This window comes from Mycteria americana, chromosome 14 (genome assembly GCF_035582795.1).
Source record: "Mycteria americana isolate JAX WOST 10 ecotype Jacksonville Zoo and Gardens chromosome 14, USCA_MyAme_1.0, whole genome shotgun sequence".
Taxonomy (NCBI): domain Eukaryota; kingdom Metazoa; phylum Chordata; class Aves; order Ciconiiformes; family Ciconiidae; genus Mycteria; species Mycteria americana.
This window is the reverse complement of record NC_134378.1, coordinates 16,609,546-16,635,489: the sequence shown is the minus strand read 5'-3', so window position 1 is coordinate 16,635,489 and position 25,944 is coordinate 16,609,546. Positions and strand designations below refer to the sequence as shown.

Below are 25,944 nucleotides of genomic sequence, written 5' to 3'. Positions count from 1 at the left end.
ACCGGGGTGACGGTTCATAGGTAAAAAGCTAAAAACTCGGGGAGGGGGGGGACACTGGCAGGGAGGGCGGCGGAGGGGAGGAGGCACCGAGCCCCCCCCGGCCGCCGTGTCCCCACCGGCGTCCCCACACGGCCAGCAGGCACCCTTAGGACTCCGAGGAGGAGCGGGAGACGCTCTGGAGCAGCGATTTGTATATGGCAGAGTTCAGGAAGCGAGGGTAGGAGTCTCTGTGCATGAGCGTGTAGATCTGGAGCTGCGCGTCGTCGAAGGTGTGCGAGGACGGCTCCTGCATCTTCCGGTTGATGACCTCCCGCACCCGCGAGTCCAGGCTCACCTGGGTGGCAGGGAGAGAAACGGGGGGGGGGGTTGAGGGACCCCCAATGCTGAGCCCTCATCCCCAGCACCCGCCCCTGCACCCCTGTACGAGCTTCTCGTGGGAAATTGGGTATCGACACGGCACGCGGCCAGACCACGGCGCGCTCCACCCCGGAGTGTATTTACACCAGAGCCAGGGTGTTTCGGAGAGAGCTGCAGGGAGGAGCGGGGAGGTCTCCGGGTCCTCCCCGTGTCCCCTCGCTGGGCACAGGGAGACGGGTTGGGGTGCTCCCACCCGGGGTGCCCCCACTCTGGGGATGCTGCGAGCTGGGCTGCAGCCTCTCCTCAGCCCACTGGTGCCCTCGTGAGGTTTCGGCCCCGCAGCACAACCCGGCCCGCGGTCCCGCTGCCGGCTGCGTCCCGGGGGGGTCTGGGGGGGCCGGGGACGCCCTCCCCACCGCCGCGCACAAGCGTGAAGCAAACCCCTTACCCTGCCAAACCCAGCCCCAACCAGCCACCCCATCCCCAAATTGCCGCAGGGCTGCAGCGGCAGCCGGGACAGAGCCCTTTCCCTAAAAAACACCCCCCAGCCCCATTTTAGCCTGAGCCACCCCCCGAGAGCCGCGGGAGGGGCTCTGCCCCCTACCTCCTTGGGCGAGAGGATGGAGATGTAGTCCTCGTAGATCATCCTGGCCTTCTCGTCGATGGTGTGCTTGTTGCACTCGTTTTTGAGCTCCTCGCACGCTAACCAGAAGAGCATGTTCTCCTCGCTGTACTCAGTCCGCAAGAACTCCCGGAAGACGTTGCGACCCGCCGGGCTCTTCATCAGCTTGTCGAAGGACTGTGCCCAGCCCCGCACCTCCTCCGGCGTGGGTTTGGTGCTGCCGGGTCCCGGCGGGGAAGGCAAGGGGACAGCGTTACGGTCAGCCCGGGAGGGCTGCGGGCTCCCCGCCGTGTCCCTCCCTGCGCGGCTCGGCCGTGCTCATCCCTGGTCCCATCCCGGAGGGACCGTGCCCGAAGGCACCCCCCGTGCGCACGCCGAGGCCGTTCCTGCTCGGGCTCCGGTTAGCACGGAGGCTTTCGGAGGTCGCTCATGGGGTCTGTCCCGGCTCTGCTCGACTTCAGCACAAACCCAAAAGGGAGCAAACGCCCTTCCCCTGCAGAGCCCTGGCTGGGCAGGGACTGACATGGGTCCATCATCCCTAACAGCTGGGGAAGGGAGAGAGGGAGGCTGCTCCCCAGCAAATACTCATCACCTGCTAAAGCGGGCAGGAGCAATCAGTATCAGCGGCTAATTAGCACGTCTGAGCCCTGACCCCCCTGCACCAGGTGCTGCAGAGAGCACCCATGGCTGGGCTGCATGCAGGGGCTTGTCCCCGTCCCTCAGGGAGCGGGTGCTCAGTGCAGGGCACCCCCAGAGCAGGGTGCCTGCAGGATGAGGTTCTGCCCTTGGGACATGGCCTGAAAGCTGCTGAGGTCCTTGCATGCCTCAGTTTCCCTTTGCAAGGGGCCCAAGGGCCAGAACGGCAGAGGGCCGCAGCCCGTGGCTCCAGGCTCCCCACTTCTCAGTGGGAACCAGGGACATGCCGCTGGAAGCAGCACCAGGACCCCCCCCGAGTCCTGGCACCCCGATTCTGCTCCCCGTGGGTGCACCAGCGGGCGGGATGCGGGGCTGGGTGCCATGGAGGGTGGCAGTGGGTGCCATGCTGCGCCGTGCCGCGCCGGTCCCCCCAGCCCACCCCCACGGCGCTGCCCCTGCACTCACCACGCTTCACAGTTTGGGATGGTCTCCAGTTTGGTCTCCCGGGACGCCCTCCACGCTCGCTCCCGGTCCTCGTTCCTAACAGGGACACAGAAAGGTAGTCAGGGGCGCTGGGGACGTACCCAGACCCCCACCTTGAGTCCCTGACTGGCCCTGGCCACCAAATCTCCTCCACGGGCACCAGCCCCCCCGGCCCCCCCCCACTCGGCTCCTCCCTGGCACCCAGCCCGCCCCGGCACCCGCTGCCCCGGCGGCACCCCAGCTCCCTTGTGCAATTTTGCCGTCATCGTGCAAGGGTGTTTCCTGCGCTCGGGCACCGCCGTGGCCCCGGCCCCGCTCCACCGCCCGGGACGTGAGCCAGGGCGAAGACGGAGCCAGAGCGGCTGCAGGGCCGGGCAGCGGGAGCTGGCAGAGGTCAGTGCCGGCGCAGCCATGGCAAAGCCGTCATGAACCGCCATGAATAAACACCAATAAAGAAATAAATGGCGGTGGCTGCAGGGCCCAGGGCTGCGGCTGCCGGAGCTCAGCACCGCGGTGCGCTCGGCCCCCGTGCCCGGTTATCACCGTCTCTGCCCAGCGACAGCCCCGGCTCGCCCAGGAAGCCGGTGGCTGGGGTAGACGGAGAAATGCGAAGGGCCGGACCCTGCACCCCTGGGACACCCCGGCACCGGTCCAGCCCGGAGGCCGAGCGCGGGATGGAGGTGCCGGGGCTTGGGGGTGCCGGCATCACCCGTCCCTCGCCCCCGAGGGTGCCAGTGGCACACGGGGAGAGCGGCCTCCAGCCAACTTCCCTCGGGCCCTCGAATTTCGGCACCCGGCACCAACCGCAGCGCTTCCTGCTTGCAACACCGTCCCTCACCGCTCGCACAGGATTAAATGTGCAAACTTCTTCCCTGGCGGCACGGGCGGCTGGGGTGGGTGAAGCTGTGGGCACGTCCCTGCCCACGCCGCCCCCGGGGCTCGCTGCCTGGCACGCCTGAGCCCCAAAAGGGTTGGCACCGGTCACTGCTTGCTCCGGGAGCGGGGTACAGGAGGGATTTCTGTCCCATCTCTGCTCACAGGCTCTTGCAGAGACGGAGGAGGGACAGAGGGAAGGGTCACCCTGCCCACAGCCGAATGCCATGAGCCCGGGGCAGTGTCTGGAAGGGAGATGTTCGGGGCAGGCTGCGAGAGGAGCCGCTCGCCGCACTTGCTGCCTCGCAAATGCGAGGAAATGAGACGGGATGAGGCGAGACGGGGCCCCGAGGACACAGCGGGGGCTTGCAGGGGGCTGATGCAGCAGCGCTGGGGATGCCCCGTGGGTTTACACGGTGCTCAGCTCCAGGGTTCGTTGCTCCTCCAAGCTCAGTGCTGTCGGTGGCCGTAAAGCCCAAAGCTGCTGCAAAGCCTGAAGGCATCAGCAGCCTCAGAGCGGGCTGATGCTGAGGATGGAGAAGAGCAGACGAGCTCTTCAAAATCTCTGTTATCCAGAGAACAAGGAGCTGGGGATCCTCAGAGAGGACAGGAGATGCAGCCGCAGGCAAGCGGCTGGTTACGCGCCGGCTTTGGGCAGCGCTGGGAGGCCAGGGCCGGGCTCTGCACCCACTGCTCCAAGGCAGAGCTGCCCAGAAGGGCTCCTGCGGGCGAGGGCCACCCACCTCGGGCAGGGCACTGCGGCTGCGAGAAGGCAGCCGTGACGCTGGGCAGGGAAACCCAGCTCTTCTCCCGCCCTGACCTGCCTGAAACAGGCAGCAAAATCCTCCTGCCTGCACAGCGCTGCGTCCAGGGCTCCCGCTGCCCGGCCTTGCCGCCCTGCCTGGGCGCAGCCGGGTGCCCGGGGAGGGCGGGTTGGGGAGGCAGAGGTTGGGCAGCTCGGCTGAGCACCGCGCTGTGCCGCCGGCGCTGCCTGCAGCTTCCCCCGCGCAGCCCGGCCGGGGACGTCCAGCCCCAGGAGAGCTGTTAGCGCAGCCCCAGAGCGGGGTTTCCCGGTGCCGCTGTCTGCTCTGTACGTTTTAAAAGATTTGGCCGACAGGCAGGAGTCACGGCGCACCGAGGCGAGGCGAGGGTCGGGCTCGCAAGCTCGCTAGGCTCTGTGCAGAGGAGAGCAACGCGCCACGGCACCGCTGGTGCCCATCTGCTCCAAAGCACCGTTTACACCCTTTTGAATCACGGCACCCGTTCGGCTTTTGAACCCCAACCCAACGCAAGCACACCAGCAGCCCAGAGGCTCGGCTCGGTGAGCGAAGCCGGCTCCATCCCAGCTGCCCTCCTGTATCCGCTGCCCCTGGTGCCGCGTGGGTGCCTGGATCCGCGCCGAAGGGCTGCGGAGCACCCAGGGGTGGGGGCTGCCGCAGGACCCTGTCCCCCTTGAACCCAGGCACCTGCTTGAGCAGCAGCCGCGTCCCAGTGCTTGGTGCTGCATGAAGCACGGGGGACCGGCGACAGGCGGGCAACCCTCGCATCTCCCCTCCTTACGGGACCCTTGAATATCGGACGATGAGGCGAGCGGGTGATGCTCGCCGGCCCCGCGGGCGCCTCGGGCCGGGGTGGGCGGTGGGACGTACCATGAGCAACTGCAGCAGCAGCACCAGCAGAAGCAGCAGGCGTTGGGGCGGTGGTTGCTGGCAGGTTGCACCGTTGTCGGAGAAGTCTCATGCCGGGACATCGGAAGGGGTGTCTCTGCGGACGCGGGTCCTGCGTACTGAAAGGCAGGAGGGCAGGGAGCGGGTGAGCGAGCTGCTGACGGTTATCCCCGCCACGTGCAAGCACCCGGACGTAAACGAGGGACCCCTGCGCGGTGACCGGCTGTGATTTAGTTTTGGCTCCCGCTTGCCGCCCGCCCACCGGCCGGCCCCGAGATGGTCACCACCTCACCTGCGTCCCAGCCTCATACACGGTGGACGGGGTTGGGTCGTGCTTTGGGGGCTCTTCTGCTGCTCTCCGCTCCTCCCAGCCCGTGGGTGAGCCGTGCCGCCGAGACCCCCCGGCTACTGTCCCTGCCGCCTCCTGGACGGAGCCTGCGGGGAGGGAGAGGAGCGGGACCACGTTACCCTCGCAGAGGGATCCCCTGGCTTCGAGCAGCTCCGACGGGGGTTGCTGCATGCCGGGGAAAGCCCTTCGCAGGCAGCGGGCTGGGGCACGGCAGGCAAACAGCAAGGGTGCGAGAAAAGGAAGTGAGAAGGAACGGAGGAGGGGAAACACGGCGGCGGATGATGCTCTGCCAGCCCCACGCTTCGCCCGGGACCCCCTCCCACGCTTTGTCGGTGCTGCCAAGTCCCGCAGGCAGCAGCGGGGCCCAGCAGGGCGCAGGGCTCAGCACCGGCCCTGCACGCCCTTGGCCGTGCCCCGTGCCGTGGGGAAGCACGGCCAGACCCCCCGGCGTGTTTGGGCCCAGGATGGGGAAGTCGGAGCCGCTCCACGACATCATGTGAGTGCAAGGAAACGGAGGGGGGGGCAGAGTTTTCACAGCTCCCAGCACTAAACCAAAACTCGCCCCATGCCAAGTGTTGGCTGAGTCCGGCGCTCTGCACCGCTGCCGCAGAACGGTCCCCCGGGCCCGCAGGCCTGCCTGTCCCTGCCTGTCCCTGCCTGCACCATCGGCCCAGCCTGGAGCAGGGATGCTCCTGGGCAGGAGCGGTGCCGGGGCTCGGTGCCCACCTCGGCGCGGGGTGCCGGCAAGGATGTGGTCACGGCCGTCTCTGCCTCCCTGTGCCCCGCCGAGGGCGGCGGGCAGCAATCACGGCCCTTCCTCTGCCAGAAGGAAGGAATGGAAGTGGGGGGCTGCGGGCAGGGAGAGCCCCCGGCCACCCCAGCCCCAGCATCCCCGTCTGGAGCTGCCCCAGGTCTCATCACCTCGGGTCCGAGTCCTGCCGCAGACTCAGCAATGGGGACGGAGCCGGCGTGCAGGTCCCAGCTGGGGACAGGGCTGTCCCCAAAGCCCCCCCGGAGCCCACGGCCGCCCCCGTGGGTGCAGCCACCCTGTCCCCGGCACGGCCATTGCCTGGCAGCCCTTTCCACGAGCTCCTCGCCTGGGCCCTCGCAAACCCTCCCGCTGGCTCCCATCGCTCCTGCAGGAACGAAAAAGGAGAAAGTCTGCGTTTCGCTCCCAATTGTCCCTATTTATAGCCCTGAGTGCTGGCAGGATGGACGGCTGTGACCTTGTCACCCGGCTCAGCAGCAGGCTCTGCTCCCTCTGGCACCGCGCTGCCCTCCGGTCCATTTAACGCCCCTCTTTTCTCCCCTTCCTTTGCTTCCCCCGGCCCAACCGGCTTCCCCTCCCGGCAGCCGCTCTTCCCCTGCCCACCCACGGCGACATCCCACTGCCGAGCCCGCTCGCCCCGCAGTGCCGCAGCCACGCTGCCGTGCCCGGCGCTGCCGGGGGGCTGCAGCCCCACGGCGGGGTGGGGGGAGCCAGGCTCTGGGCACGGCTCCCAGCGTGGCCGCGGCACTAATTACGGCGAGCGGTGCCGAGGCTGTGGGAACGAGGCGAGCAGGAGGAAAACCTGAAGGCTGGGAAAACCCTGCTTCCTCCCAGCGCGCCCCGAAGCAAAGGCAGCCCCAGCTCTGCCGCGGCCCCGGGGCGCGGAGCAGGCGGACGGGGGGTGGCCAAGGGACAGGGACGCGGGGACAGCGCGTGGCACTGCTCCAGGGGGACTCCGCTCCAGGCACTTTGCTTCTGCAGCTGGTGTTCGACCTCGGCCAGAGCAGACCCGCAAGCAAGAGCCAAAACACCCCGGAGAGGCAGCGGGACGGGGCGGTATCCCCCAGCAAGGAGCACCCCCTCCCCACACCCATGGGGTGCACTCAGCACCCATCCCGGGTGCTGCAGCACCCGCCCGGGGCCGTACCAGCTGCGTGGGCTGCGCCAAGGGGGACAGGGAGGAGACGGGAGGCGTGGGGCTGCACCGGGCCCCCCGCCCGTGGCACCGAAAGGCAATGCCGGTGTGCTCTGGCTTCTCAGGGCTGGTTTCCCAGCCCCGTGCACCCCTTAACGCCCCCGTAGCACCCCACCCCACCACGGCCGCCGGGGCCGCGTGCCGCGGGGCCGTTTCCGGCTGCCCCGGGGCCGGGCACCGCTGCGGGGCCGCGGGCGCTGGCGGATAAGGAAGTCCTGGCAGGCAGCGGAGCCTATGAGCGCCGGAGGGAAGGCGAGGGCACACGCGCGAGGCTGCGAAAAGAGGAAGGATGACAAAAAGGGGACGTTTCCCCAGCAGAGAGAAGAGACGCCCCAAAAGCTGCCCTCGCCCAAACCCCGTGAACTCCTCGAGCCCCCCCATGAGCCTTTGCCGTTGCTGTCCGGTGCCCGGTGGCTGCAGCGCCCAGCCTGGGAGTCCCCATGTGCTGGGTGTCCCCAGGCCGTGCCCGCTCACGCGCCCGTGACGTCCCCACCAAGCCTGGCACCGCCCCGTCCTCTCCCCGAATGGAGAGGGGACCCCCCCACGCAACCGAACAAGACGAGCTCTCCCCAAAATCGCTTTTGAAGGGAAACGTCCCCTTCCACCGGGCTGCTCCTTGCCAGGGCGCTGGGTCAGCCCTGTCCCACGCAGCCGCACGCACAGTGCCCTGTGCCCCGCTCGCTCCCGGCAAAGCAGTCGCCGAAATCGCCCTGTGCCAGCTGCAGTGGGAGCTGTGGCATCAGGGTGCCCACGCAGGCAAAACCAAGGTGACGGCAAATACTGGCCACGGGGATGACACCCCTCCATGCACCCCACTTTCCCCGAGCGCCCTGGCCAGGGACGATGCCGTGAGCGGCGTGGCAGCCCCCTCCGGTCACCCCCGCCTCTGCAAAGTGGGGCACAAACCAGCGCCCGCCCCGGCGTGGGGACACCCACGGCACAGCCCGTGCCGAGCCCCCGGCGTGCCCACCCGACCCCGTGCTGTGGCTGGTGGGAGGGCCCGGGGGGGCACAGGGGGAGCCGGCGGCGGCGCGTCCGTACCTGCAGCCTGGCCATCGCGCGGCGGCGACGGCGGGTGCCGGCCAGGGTGACCCCGGCCGGCTCAGGGGGTGCGCAGCATCGCCAGGACCGCTGGGTCTGAGGGCAGGGAGATGGGAGAAAAAAGAAGAGAGAAAGAGAAAAGAAAAGCGGCCGAACACATCCTCTCACAGGAAAGGGAGTGGTAAGGGAAGTGGCAAACTCAACCGAAGAGTTCAGACCTTTTTTGGGAAAGCCCCGGCAGGGCCCGGCTGCTCCCCGTGCCGCTCCGCCGTGGGGCCGGCTGCCCCAGCGGGGCAGGAGCGGGGCAGAGCGAGCCTCGCCGGTGGCGGAGCTGGGTCGTGCTCCTGCTTCCCACCCCTCGGATGGAGCCAGCGGCCACCACGGGCCCGAGAGCAGCCGAGCTGGGGCTCCCCGGCTGGGACGGGCACTGACCGCGGCGCCAGCTGCAGCCGGGCATCTTGGAGATTGCCCGGGCACACCGGCACTGGAACGGCCCCGCGGCCGAGGACGCGGCCGGCGTGGCTTCCCCGAGGAGTGACGGGCAGGATACGTCCCCAGGGTGGGCACGGGCCAGTCCCCAGCACCCAGCTGAGGCCGCTTCGAAGCGACGGTGCTTTCTGCCAGGCTATGCCCCGGGTGTCCCCGGGGCTCCGGCGCTGCCCGCGGGGCGAGGACCTCGTCAGCGTGGCGGGCAGCGAGGGAGGGGGGCCGGTCCCCGAGGGGGGGCTGAGTCAGAGCCTCCCGCCATCCCTCCCAGCAGCATCGTCCCTGTGATGCGGGGATGTGCCAGCCTGCCTGCCACGCAGAGCGAAGCCCGGCTCCCTCGGCCAAGAGTGACTCACAAAGTTGTTTCGTTTTTTTTCCTCTTCAGGGGGAAAAAAAAAAAAAAAAAGAAAGAAGAAGAAGAGAGAGAGAGAAATCAGACGCCCAACCTCCGTTTCCTCGATTAAATTTGCCCTGGGCACCGCTGCGGGTGGAGGGGGCTCTGGCCCCAGCACCGCACCAGCGACCGAAACCGCTTTGTGGCCTCTGCTGGCGGCTGCCCCCTCGCTCGCGTGGGCTTGCCGCAGGTGGAAAAGGGAGAAAAGGGGAGAAAGAGGGAGGGGGGGATGTCGGCATCCCCTGCACGCTCCCCCGGGGCCGCGGGGCTGGGCCGGGCGCCCGGCCGAAACACGTGCCCATTATCAGCCCGGCCCAGTGCCCCACTCGGCGCAGCCGCTTCCCTCGCCTTCCCCGGGGACGCCGAGCTGCTATCTCCTCTCTTCCCAACACCACACACCCCGGCACCCAAAAACCAACGCGGTCACGCTGCCGCCATCCCCAACCCTGCCCTGTGCAGATGGAACCCCCCGCCCCGTCACCCCAAAGTCACCCTCAGCTTTGGCAGCTCCTTTTTCTGCCAGCGCCCACCCCGCCATCGCCGCGGTCTGCACAGGCGCCCAGCACCGCTCCTTCTCTGGTCACCTGAACCTCATTTATTTTCCAGATGGTTTTCTGGGATTCCCTCTGCTGCCGCCGAGCAGGGCCAGCTCCGAGAGCCGAGGGATGCCGGGACGCGGCCGCGCTCCCGCAGGGGAGCACCGAGCACCCCCAAATTGCCAGCCTTGGGGCACCCACTGGCACCGAGGGGGTTTTTATTCTCCGGCCGCCTCCAGCCATGGTATGAGCTCTCTGCTCCGGGAGGGACCTTCCCTTCGTATTTTATGGGTCAAAACCACGAGGGCAGCTTTGCTGCTCATCACATGGGGATCGCTCGGCCGGGGGCGATGCACAAACCCCCCCGGTGCTGGTGGAGAGACCATTCCCAGCCAAGCTGCTGGCACGGCTGAGCCCCTGCCGTGTGCCAGCAATGCCTCGGCGGGGAGCAGCGCCGGATCCGTCCCCTCTCCGTGCCTCGGGGGAGCTGCAGAACGCCCGTCACCCGCGGGACCAGCCACACTGGATCAGCGCAAGCAGAGCTCGGCAGCCCCGGCTGCCTGCACGCCGCTGCTGGATTCTCCAGTGTCTAATAAGGGCTCAGCGCAGCCTGCAGCTTCCCCGCCTCCTCCCTGCCTTTCTCCCGGGAGGGACCCAGCATCTCCGACCTCTGCCAAATTTGGCTGAAACCGGCCACCAAGTGCAAGCAGATGCGGGCCAGCCCCGCAGGCAGGCCCAGCGGGCGGTGGGGGGCTGGCACCCCCCGGGCCCCCCTCTGCCAGGGTTACCCCGTGGGCAGGCACCGCTGCCGAGCCCCACAGCTGCCGCCCGCCCCCGCAGCCTGCCCCAGCCACCTGCCAGCGGCACAGGAAGTTTTAGGAGCTATTTTTAGACCCAGCTTTCCCCCCGTCTTTAGCAATCTATTAGAAAAAGACTAAAGAGGTGAGGCTCAAGCCCCCGCGCTCTGCGGGGACGGGGCTGGGCTGACCCCCATGCTACCAGCACGGAGGTGCCGGGGGTCCCGGGCACCAGCCGGGTCGGGCTCCCCTGGTCCCGCCGGGGTGAGGGGGTGGCAACGCTCACGTGGCTGCGCCCCAGCCGCGTCCCCACCGCCCTGCCGAGCGCGTGTTGCCGATAACGCCGGCAGATGTGCCCGTGCACGTGGCGGAGGAGGCGGCGGCGGCGAGCGGATGCCTTTGGGGAGCTCCTCTGCCTGGCAGTGATTTTTCTGCCATCGCCTGAGAGTGGAAAGGCAGGTCCTGGCTATGGGAACCGGGAGATGCTGCAGCGTGTCCCAACACCTCCCTGGTCCTTCATACCAGGCAAGGGCCTGGCTCCCTGGGCACCTCTCCTGCCGGGAAGAGGACGATGCTGGGGTCCTTCTCCGGACCGGCCACCTCCTACGCTCCCTGCCCCTCTCCTCTCCTGCAGCCAGAGTGTATTTCTGCCCCGAGCATCCCCCGAGCCAAACCCCACTCGAAAGGACTGGGTGAACCTCCCCAGCACCTGCTGGAAAGAGGCAAACGGACCCACAGCTCTGCCCTGGCACAGCCACCACGGCCGAGATGGCCACCGTGGGCTGCGGGGTGGCACGACAGGCGCAGGGCTGCCGGCACCCTCCGCTCCGGCCCCGGCTCTTGCACAGAAACGTAGTTAATTATTTCATAGCGTAAAAATAGCACCCGCGACAATCAGCTGGGGGATTTAATAAGGCAAGCCCTGACAATTATGTTTCTATTAGTAGAGGTATCGTGGCGTTGTTAAGGCAGACTCCTATTAAGCATTTGGTAATGATCCATGTGAAAGGAGAAGAAAGATCACGGTAATCAATACTCAGCAGGGGCAAAACCACATGGACGGAGCCCAGCGGCTGACAGGAGGGAAGGGAAGAGGAAAGGGAGGGATATGGCATTGGTGTGGCCGGGGTGAGAGCTGAGCCAGGTGGGTGGCAGGGTGCTCCTCGTCCACGGGGTGCTGCCAGCCCGGTACCCGCTCATCCCCATCCCAGCGCGGGCAGCACCGTGTTCCCCCGGGGACCGCGGGGCAGAGGAGGGGGCATTAGTGGTCAGTTGGGGGATAGGGATGCTAGGAGGACCAAGGGTAAGAAGACGAGGAATTCCCCTTTCCGAGGAAATGAGGAACCAAAGACAGAATCAGCCCCGGCTCGGGATGAAAAGGACGGACCCTGCATCACAGGGAAACGCTGGATCAAAGGGTCGCTTACCACGGCTCCAAGCGCTCCCCGATGCAGCCGAGGGGTGATTTTCTCCCCAGCCCCAGCATGAGACCAAACCCCACCGGCTGCATCCGGAGACCCGTGCCAGCATGGGAACCACCGGCTGGGCACAGGGAGGAGGTTTGGGAGCCTGCGCCGGCATGGGCGGGAGGTGGGTCCGGCTGCGCCGAGGACAGGTCCGGCCCTGCTCTCCAGCCACGCTCCCTGCCCAAAGCACAGCCCTGCGCCACATTGATGTGGTCAGGGCAGGGCTGAGCCCGGCAGCCGGCTCAACCAGCGGTGGGACTGGCCGGGCCGGGGCCACGCCAGCACGATGGCTGGGAACAAGGGGGACCGCCCCCCAAACGCTGCACCCCGGGGACGTTTGCCCACCGCGGTTTATTTGCTTGGGCAGCTGCGGGCCCTGCTGCCCGCATGCTGCCAGCCCTGACGATGCCTTTCGGGGTCTGGCATCAGGCAGATGTCACCCCTCGCCGGTGAGCACCCAGGGCTCAGATGTCCCCCCGGCCCCAGATCCAATGCCACCGCGGGTCCCGGGACCAGAGCTTGCAGAGCCGAGCTTTTGCTTGCACCAGTAAGAAAACTTCCTGCCACGTCAGACTTTGGTCCTACGTTAAAACAGCGAGGGACTGAGGAAGGAGTCCCCCAGGACCTACAGGCAAATACCCAGAGCAAGGGAGATTTGGTGACCTGATGCCCTGTCCCAGCTCCGGAGCATCCCAAGGGACATAGGTGACCCCCGTGCTGCGGTCACCGCAGCCTCACCGGCGCCGGGGCAGCGGTGATGCTCTGCCCTGCCCCAGCTGCCACAAGCAATGGGGAGCTCCGCAAGCAACTCGTGTCCTCCGAGACCGGCCGTGCCGGTTATTTAAAACCTGACCAAAGGGGAAGAAAGTCGGCGGGGTTCGGCTCGGCCATCCCCGGGGAGGAGCTGGCAGCACGGGGAGGAAGGAAGCGCTGTCCCCCTGCGTGGCCCCTGTGCCACAGAGGCGGCCCCCGGCCCCGGCCCCGCTGCTGCCAGACAGGGCTACGGGAGCCAGCCGGGGCAGCAGGAGCCCGGCCATGGGGGCATGCCCGTCGCAGGCATTCTGGGCTCAGACTGCGGGAGCGGCCCTCGCTGGGGACCTCGGCAAGAACCTCGATGCGACAGGCCATGGCGGTGCCCCTTGCCGAGCCCCCTGGATGCTGCAGGGCTGGGATGTACCATCGGAGGACACAGGAGCTCCTCTGCCATCGCTGTCACGGCAATACATTTGCCCAGCCCCAAATCCCCTTTGCGAGCTCTCTCCTCGTGGTAAAACCTGCACTAGACTTGCAGGTGGCATCTTTCCTTGTTTTTTCTTGTTTTTCAAGGCTAGCTTGAAGCTTTCCCTTCCCTTTCCGGGGTTCCTGCCTGCTAATGCCAATATGTACCTGTTTGCTCTTCTCCTGCCCTTTGCACTGAAACGCTGCTTGGGCATTTGCCTTCTGTCAGACAAAACTACTTAAGCCCCAGTTGGGTTCGTGCCTGCAGGAGGGGGAGCAATGGGAAACCCCAAACCCTTAACCCCAAACCCCTTTGCTGGCTCCCTGACCCGCTCTATACCGAGCCAGCAGTAAATCCATCTCCAGCAGCGGGCTGCCAGTGCACCCGCAGCCCGTCCCCATGCACCCAGAGCCATGGCCACACGTGGGGACATCGAGGGCTCCGCTCCCCCGTGCCCGTCCTGTTGCTGCCCCGGAGCCTCCGCAGCATTTCTGCCTCCAGAGCGGGCAAGTGCTGACAAGCAAGTCTGGAGAGTGGCAAAGCTGGGCCCTCAAACCCAGCGGATCTTCATAGCCTGAGCAAAGAGCCCTCAAAAGGTCAACTGAGGCTGTTTCCACGTTGTTAGAGAACTGGAAGGGCGGCTTGTTATAAAACTCTACCATACATTTTCCTGCTGTCAGGAAACCCCCTTTTTTCCATGTCTGAGATGAATGTTAAAGCTGAACCCCAAAGGACTTTGTTGTCGTTTTTGTTGCTGTTGCTGCTCCACCCTCCCCCCGGTTAAATCTCTGCTTCCACGAAATGGCCAAAGGCAGGAGGTTTTGCAGGACGGGCGAGCAGCAGAGCGGTCCCTGCCTCCCTGGTAACTCATCCTGGACGGCCGAGGTCCCACGGACCCAGAGGAGCCGATGGGGTGGGCTGGGGCATCACCCTCCGTGCCCACCCCAGTGGCTGGGGAGGGGGGAAGTCACAGGCGGGAGGTCTCTGTCACCGGTCCCCCCCGAAGACAGAACCCAGTGGATTTCCAGCCAAAAATAATAGAAATAAAATAATTCTCCGTACTCCCAGAGAGTGCTTTCACAGAAGGGTGAAGGGTCAGTCAAAACTCAGGGGTTGCTGCCCTGTTTTACATGGTGCTCTGGATCCAGCAAGAGCCAGGATTTTGACTTCACTATAGTTTTACTCCAAAGCCACCGGCTCCCACGTCCCCAGGTCCCACGCAGGACCCGGGCAGGCCGGGGGGCTGCGCAAGGGATTCACCCCACGGCTCGTGGACCCGCACAACCCCAGCTCGGCCCCAGCTCGGCAGAGGGCCGGCGGCTCCTGCAGAGCACGCACAGCTGGATTTAAGATGTTCGATCCCTGCAAAAAGTTACGGGTGTCCTGAAAGTCACAGGCGCGGCGGGGAGAGCCGGCCGGTGGAGTTATTTGCCGCAAACAGCGCCGCAGCTCAACGCTACCACGGCATGGCCGCGGCAGCAAGGATTCGGGACTTCCTGCAGGTCACCCTCCCTGTGCTGCATGGGGCAGCCCGTGGCGAAGCAGCTGGGGAAAGAAATGGGCTGGCCAAGGCCGGTACTGATGGAAATGAACTGGAGGAGGCTCGTGTGGCGCTGGGTGCAGGACGGTATGAAAAGGAAAATGTTCGCGGCGCTGGATGCCCGTTCCCTGAGCCGGCTGGAGCAGGGGTGGTCGTGGCCACCGCAGAGCAGCTTCCCGGTCTGCGACGGGGCTGCTGGAGTCCCCGCAAGCCGGCGAGTTCAGTTTCTTCCCCTCTTACACCACAGAAGATGTCGGACACTCTTCCCCCATCCTGTCCTCCCCATGGGTGAAAACCACGTTATAACACGCTGGGGGACGAAAATAACTGGTGATAAGGTCCAGTATCTTTTCTTCCCCCCAAATGAAGAGGTAGCTATGAAATAATGTATATAAACAACTGGCTTTAGGTCCACCCCTCTCTGAACAGCTTTTGTAATGGAAATGCATAGAGAGATGTGCAGAGTCGAATAAGGAACTGAGTAATAGGAAGTCTCGGCGAAGGCCGTGGGCACCGGCTCACCCGGAAGCCGCTGTTATTCCAGGCAAGAGCCTGAAGCGCTGAACCCCGAGAGCGCGTGGTGCGGCAGCGCGAAGGTGGCGATGCCTGCCGGCCTCGCTCTGCCGCGGCTGCTCTGCTTTTGGGGTGCTCAGGCATGGCCGGGGGGTTGGTGCAAGAAACCGGCCCGAGGAGCAGGAGGAGCTGGAAGGGAAAGGCAGGGCACCCCACGGCATGGATCAGGAGCGGCGCCAGCACCAAGCGTGGCTCTTACCTCCCCTTGAGCTGACTTTCCAAAATAATTTTATCCAGAGGATAAAAATTTGGAAAAAAAGAGGAAAAGCAACAGCAGCTTGAGCCCATGCTCTGCAGAGGTCGAGGAGCGACATGGTGGCTGCTTTGCCACTCCGGACCTGTTGCTCACAGGGAAGAGCCCTGAGCACGGAGCTCACCAGCTCCCTTTGCACGAGCCCAGTGGAAACTCAAGACGCTGTAGCCCAAGTCCAGCCTAAAAGTGAGATTACAACCCAAGATAAGCAAAGACAGGAGAGGATACACTTCGGGAGGTGGCAGAGACGTGCTGCTCCCGCACCTCGGGCAGCCCCAGCATTAATTACTCTGCCAAGGTATTTTTCTCCTTACCCTCTCTGGGTTTGAGTTGCATTATCTGATTATCTGCCTTCGGTTCCTTCTTTTTTTTACTAATAATATCAAAAATGGGCACCCACACCCTGATTGAGATATATTCATGTCACTAGATTCCTGCTTCTCCACTATAATCTTATGAGGTGGAGTTTGTTTAATTGCCGAAGAACACGACTGTATTTTGATTAGTGGCTTGAGTCATTTGTGGGGAAGGGCGGACGCGGAGGAGCTAAAATCCTTGTAGGGAAATCTGATGTGGCGCTCTCCCTTGGGAGATATTCTGAAATATGCGCCCACTGGGGTGACCCGTTTTCCCAAAGAAAACGATATCCACCAGGCCAGCAAATGCCACGGGCTCTGCTCATCCAGCATGACATGGGATGAGCGTCTCTATCGACGGGGATGGCGGAGACGCATCCAGAGGGGAATGAACTCCCCTCGCAGCAGGGAAATCCCTCCCACTCACTTAACACTTTTTGTTTAGTTTCTTAAATAAGGCCATGGATCCGCGCCAGAGCAGCCTCATGGAAGTGGTGGGGAGAGGGAGCTTCCCGGGGGAACCTCTCCGTGCCCAGAGACGCACCGCGATCCACACGCGGAGCAGCTCCGACGGCCACGCCTGGCCCTCTCCATCCTTCAGCCGTGGGGATGCGGCGCCAAGTCATGGCATCCAGCGACGCTGCCCACATCATGGGCTCATGTTGGGTGACGGTCGGATGTCACGTCCCTACGGGGGAGAGCCGTGTCCCGGCCACCACCGAGCCAGGTCCCCCTAGTTGACCCTTTGGCCGTGCTGCTGCTGGAGGACTAGCGGGGACCAGAGCCCGCGGTCGCCCTGACCTCGGCCAACCTCCCCGAGCTCCGGCGCTCCCCGCTATCCCGGCCGGCCAGGTCAGGGCTCCCCATCGCTGCTGCTCTCTGCGACGAGGCATGGCACCCCTTTGCATCGGGGGCACGGGGAGCCGCACGGGGAGCCTGCCTGGCCGAGCCGGTGCGTGGATGCTCCTGCACGGCCCTGGCACCCACCTGTGGGCGCAGGGAGGGCCGGGGAGGCCTCCGGGGGAGATCCTCCCTGCAAGCTCCCCCCCGGGGCTGGGCAAGCCCCGGTGCAGCCGGCCCTGCGGCTGGAGGGTGCCCCCCTCCTTCCCCCTGCATCCTCCTCCTCCTCGCAGGAGCCCTGCCCTCCCCCGGGGTGATGCGGCGGGGAGGGCCCCCTCCCTGCTCGGTGCTCGGGGTCCCCCCGCCCCGCCGGCCGGTCCCCACGGAGCATCTCGCTGCCCCCCCCCCCCCCCGCCCCCCCCTCCCCGAGCCCTCGCACATGGGGCTGGTGACAGGCAGCAGCCGGACACACGGACGCACACACAGCCAGACACACACAGCCCGACCTCGCCATCAGCCCCGGCACTCCGCGGTGCTCGGTGCGTGTCCGGGGTGCGGGGGGGGGTGCGGGGGGAAGCGTGCGAAAGGGAGGATGCACGGGGCGGGGGGTGCATGCGGAGGGGAGCGTGCAAAGGGGGGCGGCGGGGGGCGTGCAAAGCGGGGTCCGCCCGGCGGAGCGGGGTCCGCCCGCGGGCCGCGGGGAGGGAGGCTGGGCTGGGCAGAGGGCGAGGGAGGGGGCGATGGGCCCGTGTCCCCGTGTGTCCCCCCCCCCCCACCCGCCCCGCGGCATCCCGCGGGCGGCGACGGCCCCGGGCCGGGGCGCGGGGTACTCACGGGCCGGGCATCCGCGCCGCCGCCGCGCAGCGCCGTCCGCGGCCGCCGCTGCCCCGCTGCCCCCCGGCCGCCGCCTCTGCGCTGCCTCCGGGCTCGGCACCGGAGGGAGAGGGAGAGGCAGCGGGAGCGGAGCGGAGCGGCGCGGCTGCACTGCGCACGCGTCCCCCGGCCCCTGCGATTGACTTCCTAAAGCAATTGCAGCTTTGGCACTTCCTCACGTCAAAACACACACACACACACACACACGCACACACACACACACACACACGCACACACGCTCACACACACACACACACACACGCGCACACACACACGCACACACCCAGCGCCCAGCACCGGCACCCACTATGGGCACCCAGCACCGGCACCCTGCACCGGCACCTACTGCATGCACCCAATACTGGCAGCCAGTACCAGCACTATGCACCCAGTGCCGGCAGCCTGCACCAGCACCATGCACTCAATACTGGCACCCTGCACCAGCGCCCAGTATGGGCACCCAGCACCAGCACCCTGCAGCAGCACCTACTACATGCACCCAGCACCATGCACCCAGTACTGGCACCCTGCACCAGCACCATGCACCCAGTACTGGCACCCTGCACCAGCACCCAGTACCGGCACCCTGCACCAGCACCATGCACCCAATACTGGCACCCTGCACCCAACACTGGCACCATACATCAGCACCCAATACTGGCGCCGTGCACTCAACACTGGCACCATACATCAGCACCCAGTACTGGCACCATGCACCCAGTACTGGCACCATACATCAGCACCCAGTACTGGCACCATGCACCCAGTACTGGCACCATACATCAGCACCCAGTACTGGCACCATGCACCCAGTACTGGCACCGTGCATCAGCACATTGCACCAGCACCCTGCACCCAATACTGGCACCCTCCATCAGCACCCAGTACCCAATACTGGCACCCTCCATCAGCACCCAGTACCCAATACTGGCACCCTGCACCAGCACTGGAGGTCCCCTCTGCCCCTGCAGGGTCCTCGCCCATCCCTGGAGGTGGGGCAGGGCTGCCTGTGGAGCTGCTCCCCTGACCGCTTCCCGGCTGAGAGTCCCTGCTGAGGACCGGCTTTCCCTAAATCAGTGGTTTCTCTGTTGTGTTTGGTTTTTTTTTTTCAAAAGGGGGGATTATGCGTCGCTAAAAATAAAGGGTGATAAAACTTTGGGAGAGAAAGGAGGCATAAAAATTTCATGATCTTGCCAGCCAGGGAAATTATCCCACTTTATTATTTAAAACCTCATTAAAAACCTTTTCCCTGGGAGAGACAGTGATCAAACCACCATCTATTTCAATCCTCGAGACGTGCACTCCGCTACGTGGGGAACGCGTTTAAAATAGGCCCCTACACGTGACTGCTCAGCTGAAAACACCAACCCCGACCCTCACCCATGCCAGCAGCATCTCCGAGCTGAGACCCCCAGCACCTACGTGGGGGGGATCGCACGGCACCCGCTGCGCCTCCCGCCATTTCAACCCGCTCTGTCCAATACTCCGGATTTTCCTCTTTCTACCCATCCAGCTCACTCACGAAGCAGGGTCCTTCCTCCGATTGCAACTTTTCCAAATCTTCGGAGCAACTCCAGTGCGGAGCCTTGGCTGCTCCCTCCCGTCGCGCGACCGGGCTGCCAGGCCTCTGATTTGCTTTAGCGGTTCATTTAACTGGAAGCTCACAAATGCCCGGAAAGGCTCCCACGTCTTCAGGAACTGCTTTGTAGTGTGTGTTTGGGATTTTTAGAAATCCCCAATAATATTTGGGCTTGTGATTCCTTGTGATTCTCGAGCCAGTCTGTCCCTTCGCATGGTGAAAAGACCATGAGTGTTGGGGTTAAAAGAAGTCACCTTTTCAAAAAGAACGTGTGGATTGGGAGAAAATGTTTGGAGCTCCCAAAACCCCCGCAAAGTAGTGCTGTCACTGAACAGCCACACTCGCAGCAGTTTGTGCTCCCAGTGCCACGGCTCGGCCTAGACACCTCCTCTTTAAATACACAGTGGGGAGGGAAACGCATCTTTTCTAGCAATCGCAAATGCTCCGATAAATAGCCAGGAACCCTGCCCCGATTCAGCTTTGAGTTTGGAAGCTGCTTTCCCCCAGTGCCAGCCAGGACTGTGAAGCAGGGACGGGAGCAGGAGCTCCTGGGAAGGGCAGGCAGCATCCTGCCCGCACTCAGAGGCACCAAGGAAGGAAGAAGCAGCCTCGCTTGAGCCTTTTCTGCGCTAAGTGGTGGCAGAGGAGACTGTCGGCCTGGAGGCTCCCCGCACGTCCCCACCCTGTGCCGGCCCCGCAGCAGGCTCGCAACCCCAAGTGGGTGGGAGAGCATCCCCCGGCTCTCCCACCCAGCCCCTTCCCAGCCTCCGCCGTCTCCGGCGGGGTTCCGGCCCCCGCGCCCGGCGCTGCAGTAGCGGGGCCCGCCCGCAGGTGCCGCCCGACTCCGCCGGCAGCGGCTCGGCTCGGCACCCGCCGCTCGCCCGGGCAGCGAGCGGAGACTTCGCTGCCTGCCGCAGAGCAGCCCCAGCCCAGCAGCGCTCGGGCAGCCGGGGCACCGTCCTGTTAGGTGCTGGTGCCGCCTCCGTTTGGCAGCCGGGGTGCGTTTCCGAAGGGAGAGCGTGTGCCCCGAGAGCATGGAGCAGAGCCTTCGACGGGCATTTTCTCTCATTTTCTGATGGTGTTGCCGTAAGACAGAGCTGACCTCTGCCTGGAGAGCACGGGCAGCGGGGAACTGCGCGTATAGCACAAAGCAAGCACCTGCAAAGTTTGTTTTCCTCCTCAAGGAGAACTCCGGTAACTCCGGAGTTCAACTTCTGTGATTCTGCCATTCTAGGCAGGATGCTAGGGAGCGGGAAGCCTCTTTTGATGACTATCTGAAAGGAGTCAGCCCGTGTCAGGACTGAGATACAGCAAGGCTCCCGATGGGTCTGCAAAGCACCATTTGATGGAGAAATCCTGTCAACAGTTGCTCAACACCCATCTCCAAAGCACTCTGCAGTATCAGCCTCGCTGGAGCAACAGAGCGAGCTGATCCCGCCCAGGGCGTTTCCAGTTTGTGTGCTCCTTGAGAGGCTGGCAGGTAATGAAACGGGATGTATGGAGGCCGTTGAGGCTTTTTGCTTTAGAAAAACCTCTTTCTCCCACTATCTACCTGGGCCTTTTAAGGCTTTGCAAGCAGCAGAGCGTAGTTTGACTGGATTGACCAAAAAAGATGCACCTGGGCCTGGAGCTCTGAGGAGACAACGGTACTTGAGCTACTACAGCCCAAGTGGGAGTTACAGGAGAAGCAACTCTCGGCTGTCACCCCACAGGAAGCACTTGTCAGAGCCAAGGTTGTAAAGGTCGTGTTCGTCCTCTCTCTGAATATGCGTCTCCTGTCTGCTGAGGGCACCCCGAGGACACGGTGAGGTGAGGCTCACCTCGCAGGCCATGAGTGCAATGAGCTGGCACGTGTGGGTGCAGGAGGCAGAGCTGCCCTGGAGACCAGCCCCGCTCCGGGGCAGAAATCCACCCTGTGTGTCTCAGTCACAGAGCTGTCTTTGCAGATTACCTGGTTTGGGCTGTGCAGTCCCATCACGGCTGATTTATTGCCGTTTGAGAAATTCCTGGACACCCTTCATAGCCTTTTTGCTCTTCTAAGGCCCCAGAGCTTCGCAGGGAACGTCAGAGCCACGTTTCCCATACTGATCTCTACTTTAGCTATCAAGTGTGCTACAAACCTGCGTATCTCCGTGGCTCCCCGTGACTGCTCACATGCTGACTCAAGAGTCATTCTGGTTTGGGTCACGTTTTTCCCACAGGGCCCTGAAGTGTAAAGATTGTCTCTCCTGTACTCAAGCTTGAAGATAAAGCAACAACTTGAAGTTCTGGAGTGTGGCTCTGCGCAGGTTGTAGAGCAAAGTTTAAAAGGGGCTTTTGCACCACCAGGAGCAACACAACTATAAATTCTATCACATTTAGAGGGAAAAGGGTCGATTATTTTGATTTCCTAATGTAACAGAGTTTATGCAATCACATTGTATATCAGTGCACTCATATTCTTCCAAATTCCTCTCTTTTAAAAACTTTTTAACCCTTTGGCCAGTTTTATCCAAAACTGACAGAGGTATAGAGCTCAGTTCCTGCATTTACAAACAGCTGGGTAAAGAATGACCCTGCCAGGGCTGCAACTGTGAGAAAGACCAACACATCCTGTCAGATCTTATTAGACACTAGAGAATCCACACGGAGCTGACATTTGATTGATGCCCAAACCGTGGGAAAAGCTTCAGTCAGAGTTTGTGCCCTCTCAGGCACCCAGGTCAGTCCCCCAGGAGACGCCAGCCTGCTGAAAGCCAGACTCTGCAAATTCTGCAGCTCACAGAGCTGTTTGTTTGCTTTTTAGTGCCAAGCTGGGGGGTGTGGGCAGGGAGAAGGAGCTTAGCAGAAGTCTTAGCCAAAAGGGCTAGTGCTGGCATTTGAGGATCGGACCACGAGCAGTACAGGTGCTGCAGCCCCAAAGCCTGCCTTTGGTATTGTAGAGATGTCCTCCTTGAAGGAATCACTGCAAATTATCAACCGCAGCCAGTGGTACAAGCTGTCAGGGCCCTGGGGTGCAGTAATCCGTATTACCACTACGGTTTTCATCTGAGCCTCTCAGTGATCTACAGACTTTCTCTCAAACTCTCATCGCTGTTTGAGAGATGGCTCAACAGTTGTTATGAAGTACGTCAGACAGAAGTTGAAAGTGGTGACAATAAGGACAAAACTGAGGTGGCTGGACTCTTCCCTTTATTCTTTCGGCTGAAATCCAGGCAGGCAGAGGAGATCTGGACAGCTGTGCCCTTTCCTTGACCACGAGATGGACAGTGGGAAAAGCTGGATCAAATCCAGTCTGTTCCAACTTAGGTCTGCTGTGATAGTTCAAAAGCATCTCTGACTTTTTAAAATGTAGAAGGAGTTGAAAGACACTTTGGAGACCTTCCACCTGTAAAAATGAGCACAGTTTGGTCTCGTCTCTGTACCAAAGTCCACAGGCAGGTGGAACAGCTCCTGCTGGTATGTTGGAGAACGAGTGGAAAGTCTCTGCTCTTTGGCTGCAGGAGGAAGGTGATGTAGATGATTAGAGATGGTAAGAGGGTATCTGAGGGGAAGGTTTGAGAAGTGAAGGTCAAGTGTCTATAATGAAAAGAAAATACTTTGCATGAGAGGGGAAGGTAAAGATATTCTTGGTTGCGTAATCTAGCCCGAGAACTATATTCTCTGATTTTTATTCTACTTGCATGGAAAGCATCTCTCCATCACTCATCTCTAAATTGTTTGGTAGACACAGTTCATTAGAAATCTGCTCTGATGAATAGCAAAGTAATGAATCTTTGCGCTTTCCATTTCCTCCATCTGAACTGGAAAGTGTTTTTCTCACACGGTCTCAGTCTTGAGCAGTAATAACAAAACCACAACTTCTGTTGCAGTTCTTTATTTGCAGGTGGGATTCCTCTGTGGACACATCTAAACACAAGTGTACATGACCTGCTGGCTACCAGACAGCAGACAAAGAAAATGATGGTTATGACTGTGTGAACAAAGATCATTCTGATACTTCTGTTTTAACATAGTCCAGGACTCATTGTCAGGAAAAACTGCTCATGACTTTGAGGTTTCTCACTTATATGCTAAGCTGAGAACAACTTCTATATGCAGAGCAACAATTTTCGTATGCATTTTTTGGTTTAACACCATACAATCCCTATTTCTAATTGATCAGGTGACACTGAAATGGGTTAAGCTTTGATTATGGCCTGAGTTATATGCGTGCAATTCCAGAGCAAACACAATCAAAGTGCAGGATTTATATTTACCTTCACATCTTATATTAGTAAGATCCTGGGCTAACTCATGTGGCCAACCTGCCTGTTCCTCTAGCTCTTCCACACTGCAGGCACTGAAGGCCCATCTACTGTAGCTGAAGCTGTTGCACAGGTTGGGAAACAATTTATTTAACCAGGTGGCTGAAACATCTGGCTATTTCTGGTCCCCCATCCCAATTAATCAGCTATCTTGAATTATTCTAAAGAGTTCCTCAAAGTTTCAGGGTCTTCTAATAAATATTCCACCTCTTTCATCTTCTAGTATTGCCTTTACGTGACTCCTCTGTAAAACAAAAGCGGTGTGAGATGATGGAGTAAAGGAGAGCAGGGTGCTGTGTGCTGAGGAAACGTTGGCTCAGATGCTAGTTCCCAAGTTACATCTGTCAGTGGTAGACTTCCCTCAGTCCAGGGGAATAAAGACAAAAAGTAGGAATATAGATGTTTGCTCACTTTCCCCTCTTCTTTCTGTAATGGATGTGGGACAGAGGGAAAGTATTATTTGACATCCCAGCACTCTTAAGATGTTTTTCGTTACAGAAGTAAAAGTGTCAAAAATAAGAGCCTCCCCCCTGCCTTAAAATGCTTGGTCCAGTGTGGGAGGCACTGTTTCTGAAGCGAAAGGGTTTATTTTTTCTCAGTCTTGAATCAATCTCAGCTTTCCCTGCTGTGACTGCTGGAGGAGGAGGGGAGGGCTAGCAGGCTTGTGTGTGAGGATTCATTTCCTCCAAGTCACCGAACAACCATCAGATAGCACTAGGGTTCAGCTGCCACGAGCCCAAACTGAATTTGAACCAGAGGCCCCATATGAAATGCCTGCAGCCCAGGGTGTCTTGGGGAGGCACCCCTGCCTTGCTGCTTGTAGCAAACCCCCCATCTGCTTCTCCTGCTGGAAATGGGTGTTAGGAGAGGTCAGCCTGTCTGGGCTGAGCCCTGTTGGAGCAGAAATCTTCTCACTTCTGTTTTCCAAGACCTGTGCTGGGGACAGACTTAAAAGTATCCCTAGAACAAACTGACTGAGGCATCCTCTTTCTGACACGCTTCTGGATAAGATGAAAGGAGCTGTTTGCTCCTTCCTCTGCCCCTTTTCTCGGTGACACAGATATAGGCCATGCAGCTCTTCCTCTGTTTTGGCGAAGGGAGGGGCAGTTTCCTGTTTTTATACAGAAATTAGATTGATCCAGGATGCCTTTGTGCTGCTGCTGGTCCTGATGCGCGCAGAGGGGCTGACAGTGTACGTGGGCTCTGGGGCTTTTACCGCAGCTTTCCTGCTTGCTGCTAGCACCCAGCCTTTGACCCTCCCTGCACTGCACCATGGCTAGAGCCTCGGGGTTGAGATGTATGGAGGCCCAACCCTTGCGACTGGTGCAGGAGGCTCCCAAGCACCACTAACAAGCCTTTCCTGCAAAAACAGGGTCTGTTTTTCCAGTGGCCCATTGCAGGGTGTTTGCAGGCTCCTGACACAGCAGTGCAGCTCCATCCTGCTCCAGCCATGGGAATGCCCGTCCAAGGCCAGGGCTGTATCTGGCATTAACATCCCAGGAATCTGCTCCAGGCAGGCAGGAATAAAGTGGAGAGACATGTTTACAACTGCTGGGGGGGGGCTGGGGAGCACGGGCGCGGGGAGCAGACACAGCCCAGCCTAACAGTCTCACGGTCTAGTTGTCGCTGTCAAGGAATTGGTCTTGAATAAGGAGAAATGGAGAGCAAGCAGCAAATTGGCTTTGCTCAGTGCTTTGGCCACAATTAATAAGCAGGGAACTGGGCAAAGGTGATGTATAATTAAGTTGGCTGATAGCAGAGTTCTGTCCAGAGCAGGAATGTGTTGTATGCTGTCACGCTATAATTAGCAACATTTTGTTATAGTGCTTTTCCTTTCCTTGAAGGATCCCAAAAAGCTTCACAAAATGCACTCGGTTAAAGTTGCCAGCTCCCCTCAGGGAGAGAGACGCCACGTCTGCAATGCCCTGATCCTGCGCGGTGGAACGGCCCGGGGCTGGCAGAGGGAGTAGGATGAGGCTTTTCCTCCAAAGACACCCAGCTGGGAGACACAGGGTCCCTCTGCCTGGGGTGACCTGTGAAATGGGTGATTTTGCCTGTGAGAAAGCTGGAGCATGGAGAGGTGAAATGGCTTTCTAAGGTCACCAAGTGAGTCATGGGTAAAGCTAGGAATAGACGCCAGCAGTCAGGCTCCCAGCTGCTGTACCTATGGTTATTTCTATTTATGCTCTTCACTTCTCTTGCCCGTGGTTTACTGAGTGCATTCCAAGAGTAACTTGCCTGCCAAACTTCCTCCCCTTTAAAACCAGAAATGGACAGATAAGATAGTAGAAGAAATCAGTTTAACTGCTGGTATGTGCACAAACATACCTGAACCCTGTCCAAGTTATCAGCCAGGTTTTTTTTAATGCTCTTTCGGGGCAGAAGAAACGCCTCCAGTCTCAAAGCGCCCATGGCAGTTTGCTGGCAGGATATCAGATGATTTACTTCCTTCGCCTGTGGTCAAAAGGAGAAAAAATTTAAAAAGCAAAAAATAAAGAAGGCAATAATGTTAGACATAGCAAAACCCGGTCAAGTAACTCCAATATAAATCCCATGCAGGCAATGAGAGAATCGTGGCTCTGGGAATTAGAAGTTTAGACTGTAAACCAAAATAAAACTGAAACCCCAAATAAATGCTGCATTCTCCCCCAGTAAATTTTCCCAGAATGCCTCATCTACCACTCAGTGAAGGCCTTGAGACTTTCTTCCATCAACTTGAGTTGTAAATCAGATGGGGCCCAAGGCCAGAATATC

At 61.3% G+C, this 25,944-nt stretch overlaps 1 protein-coding gene across 3 annotated transcripts; it reads right to left on the bottom strand.

Annotated features, from left to right (window-relative positions):
* Positions 1–7: 7 nt before the first annotated feature.
* RGS19 (regulator of G protein signaling 19) lies at positions 8–17,454 on the bottom strand. 3 transcript variants are annotated; one of them, XM_075517312.1, is made up of 6 exons: positions 17,287–17,454; positions 4,931–5,073; positions 4,621–4,757; positions 2,081–2,155; positions 962–1,196; positions 8–334 (listed from the first exon to the last, which is right to left on the bottom strand). In XM_075517312.1, exons 3-6 carry the CDS (start codon positions 4,719–4,721, stop codon positions 146–148), a joined length of 600 nt encoding a protein of 199 aa, XP_075373427.1. In that variant the 5' UTR covers positions 4,722–4,757; positions 4,931–5,073; positions 17,287–17,454; the 3' UTR covers positions 8–145. The 3 variants fall into 3 exon arrangements, with proteins under 3 accessions (XP_075373427.1, XP_075373424.1, XP_075373426.1); XM_075517309.1 differs by lacking the exon at positions 17,287–17,454 and adding an exon at positions 7,993–8,123; XM_075517311.1 differs by lacking the exons at positions 4,931–5,073; positions 17,287–17,454 and having other exon boundaries at positions 4,622–4,760.
* Between the last annotated feature and the right edge of the window lie 8,490 nt (positions 17,455–25,944).

What these genes read in the sequence shown, in the direction of transcription:
- RGS19 (XM_075517312.1), bottom strand. Translation starts at nt 4,721, where the DNA reads ATGTCCCGGCATGAGACTTCTCCGACAACGGTGCAACCTGCCAGCAAC. An exon ending in ATCCCAAACTGTGAAGCGTG is followed by an intron (nt 1,197 to 2,080) that starts GTGAGTGCAGGG and finishes GGGACCCGGCAG; the next exon opens with CACCAAACCCACGCCGGAGG. An exon ending in CCATCCTCTCGCCCAAGGAG is followed by an intron (nt 335 to 961) that starts GTAGGGGGCAGA and finishes CCTGCCACCCAG; the next exon opens with GTGAGCCTGGACTCGCGGGT.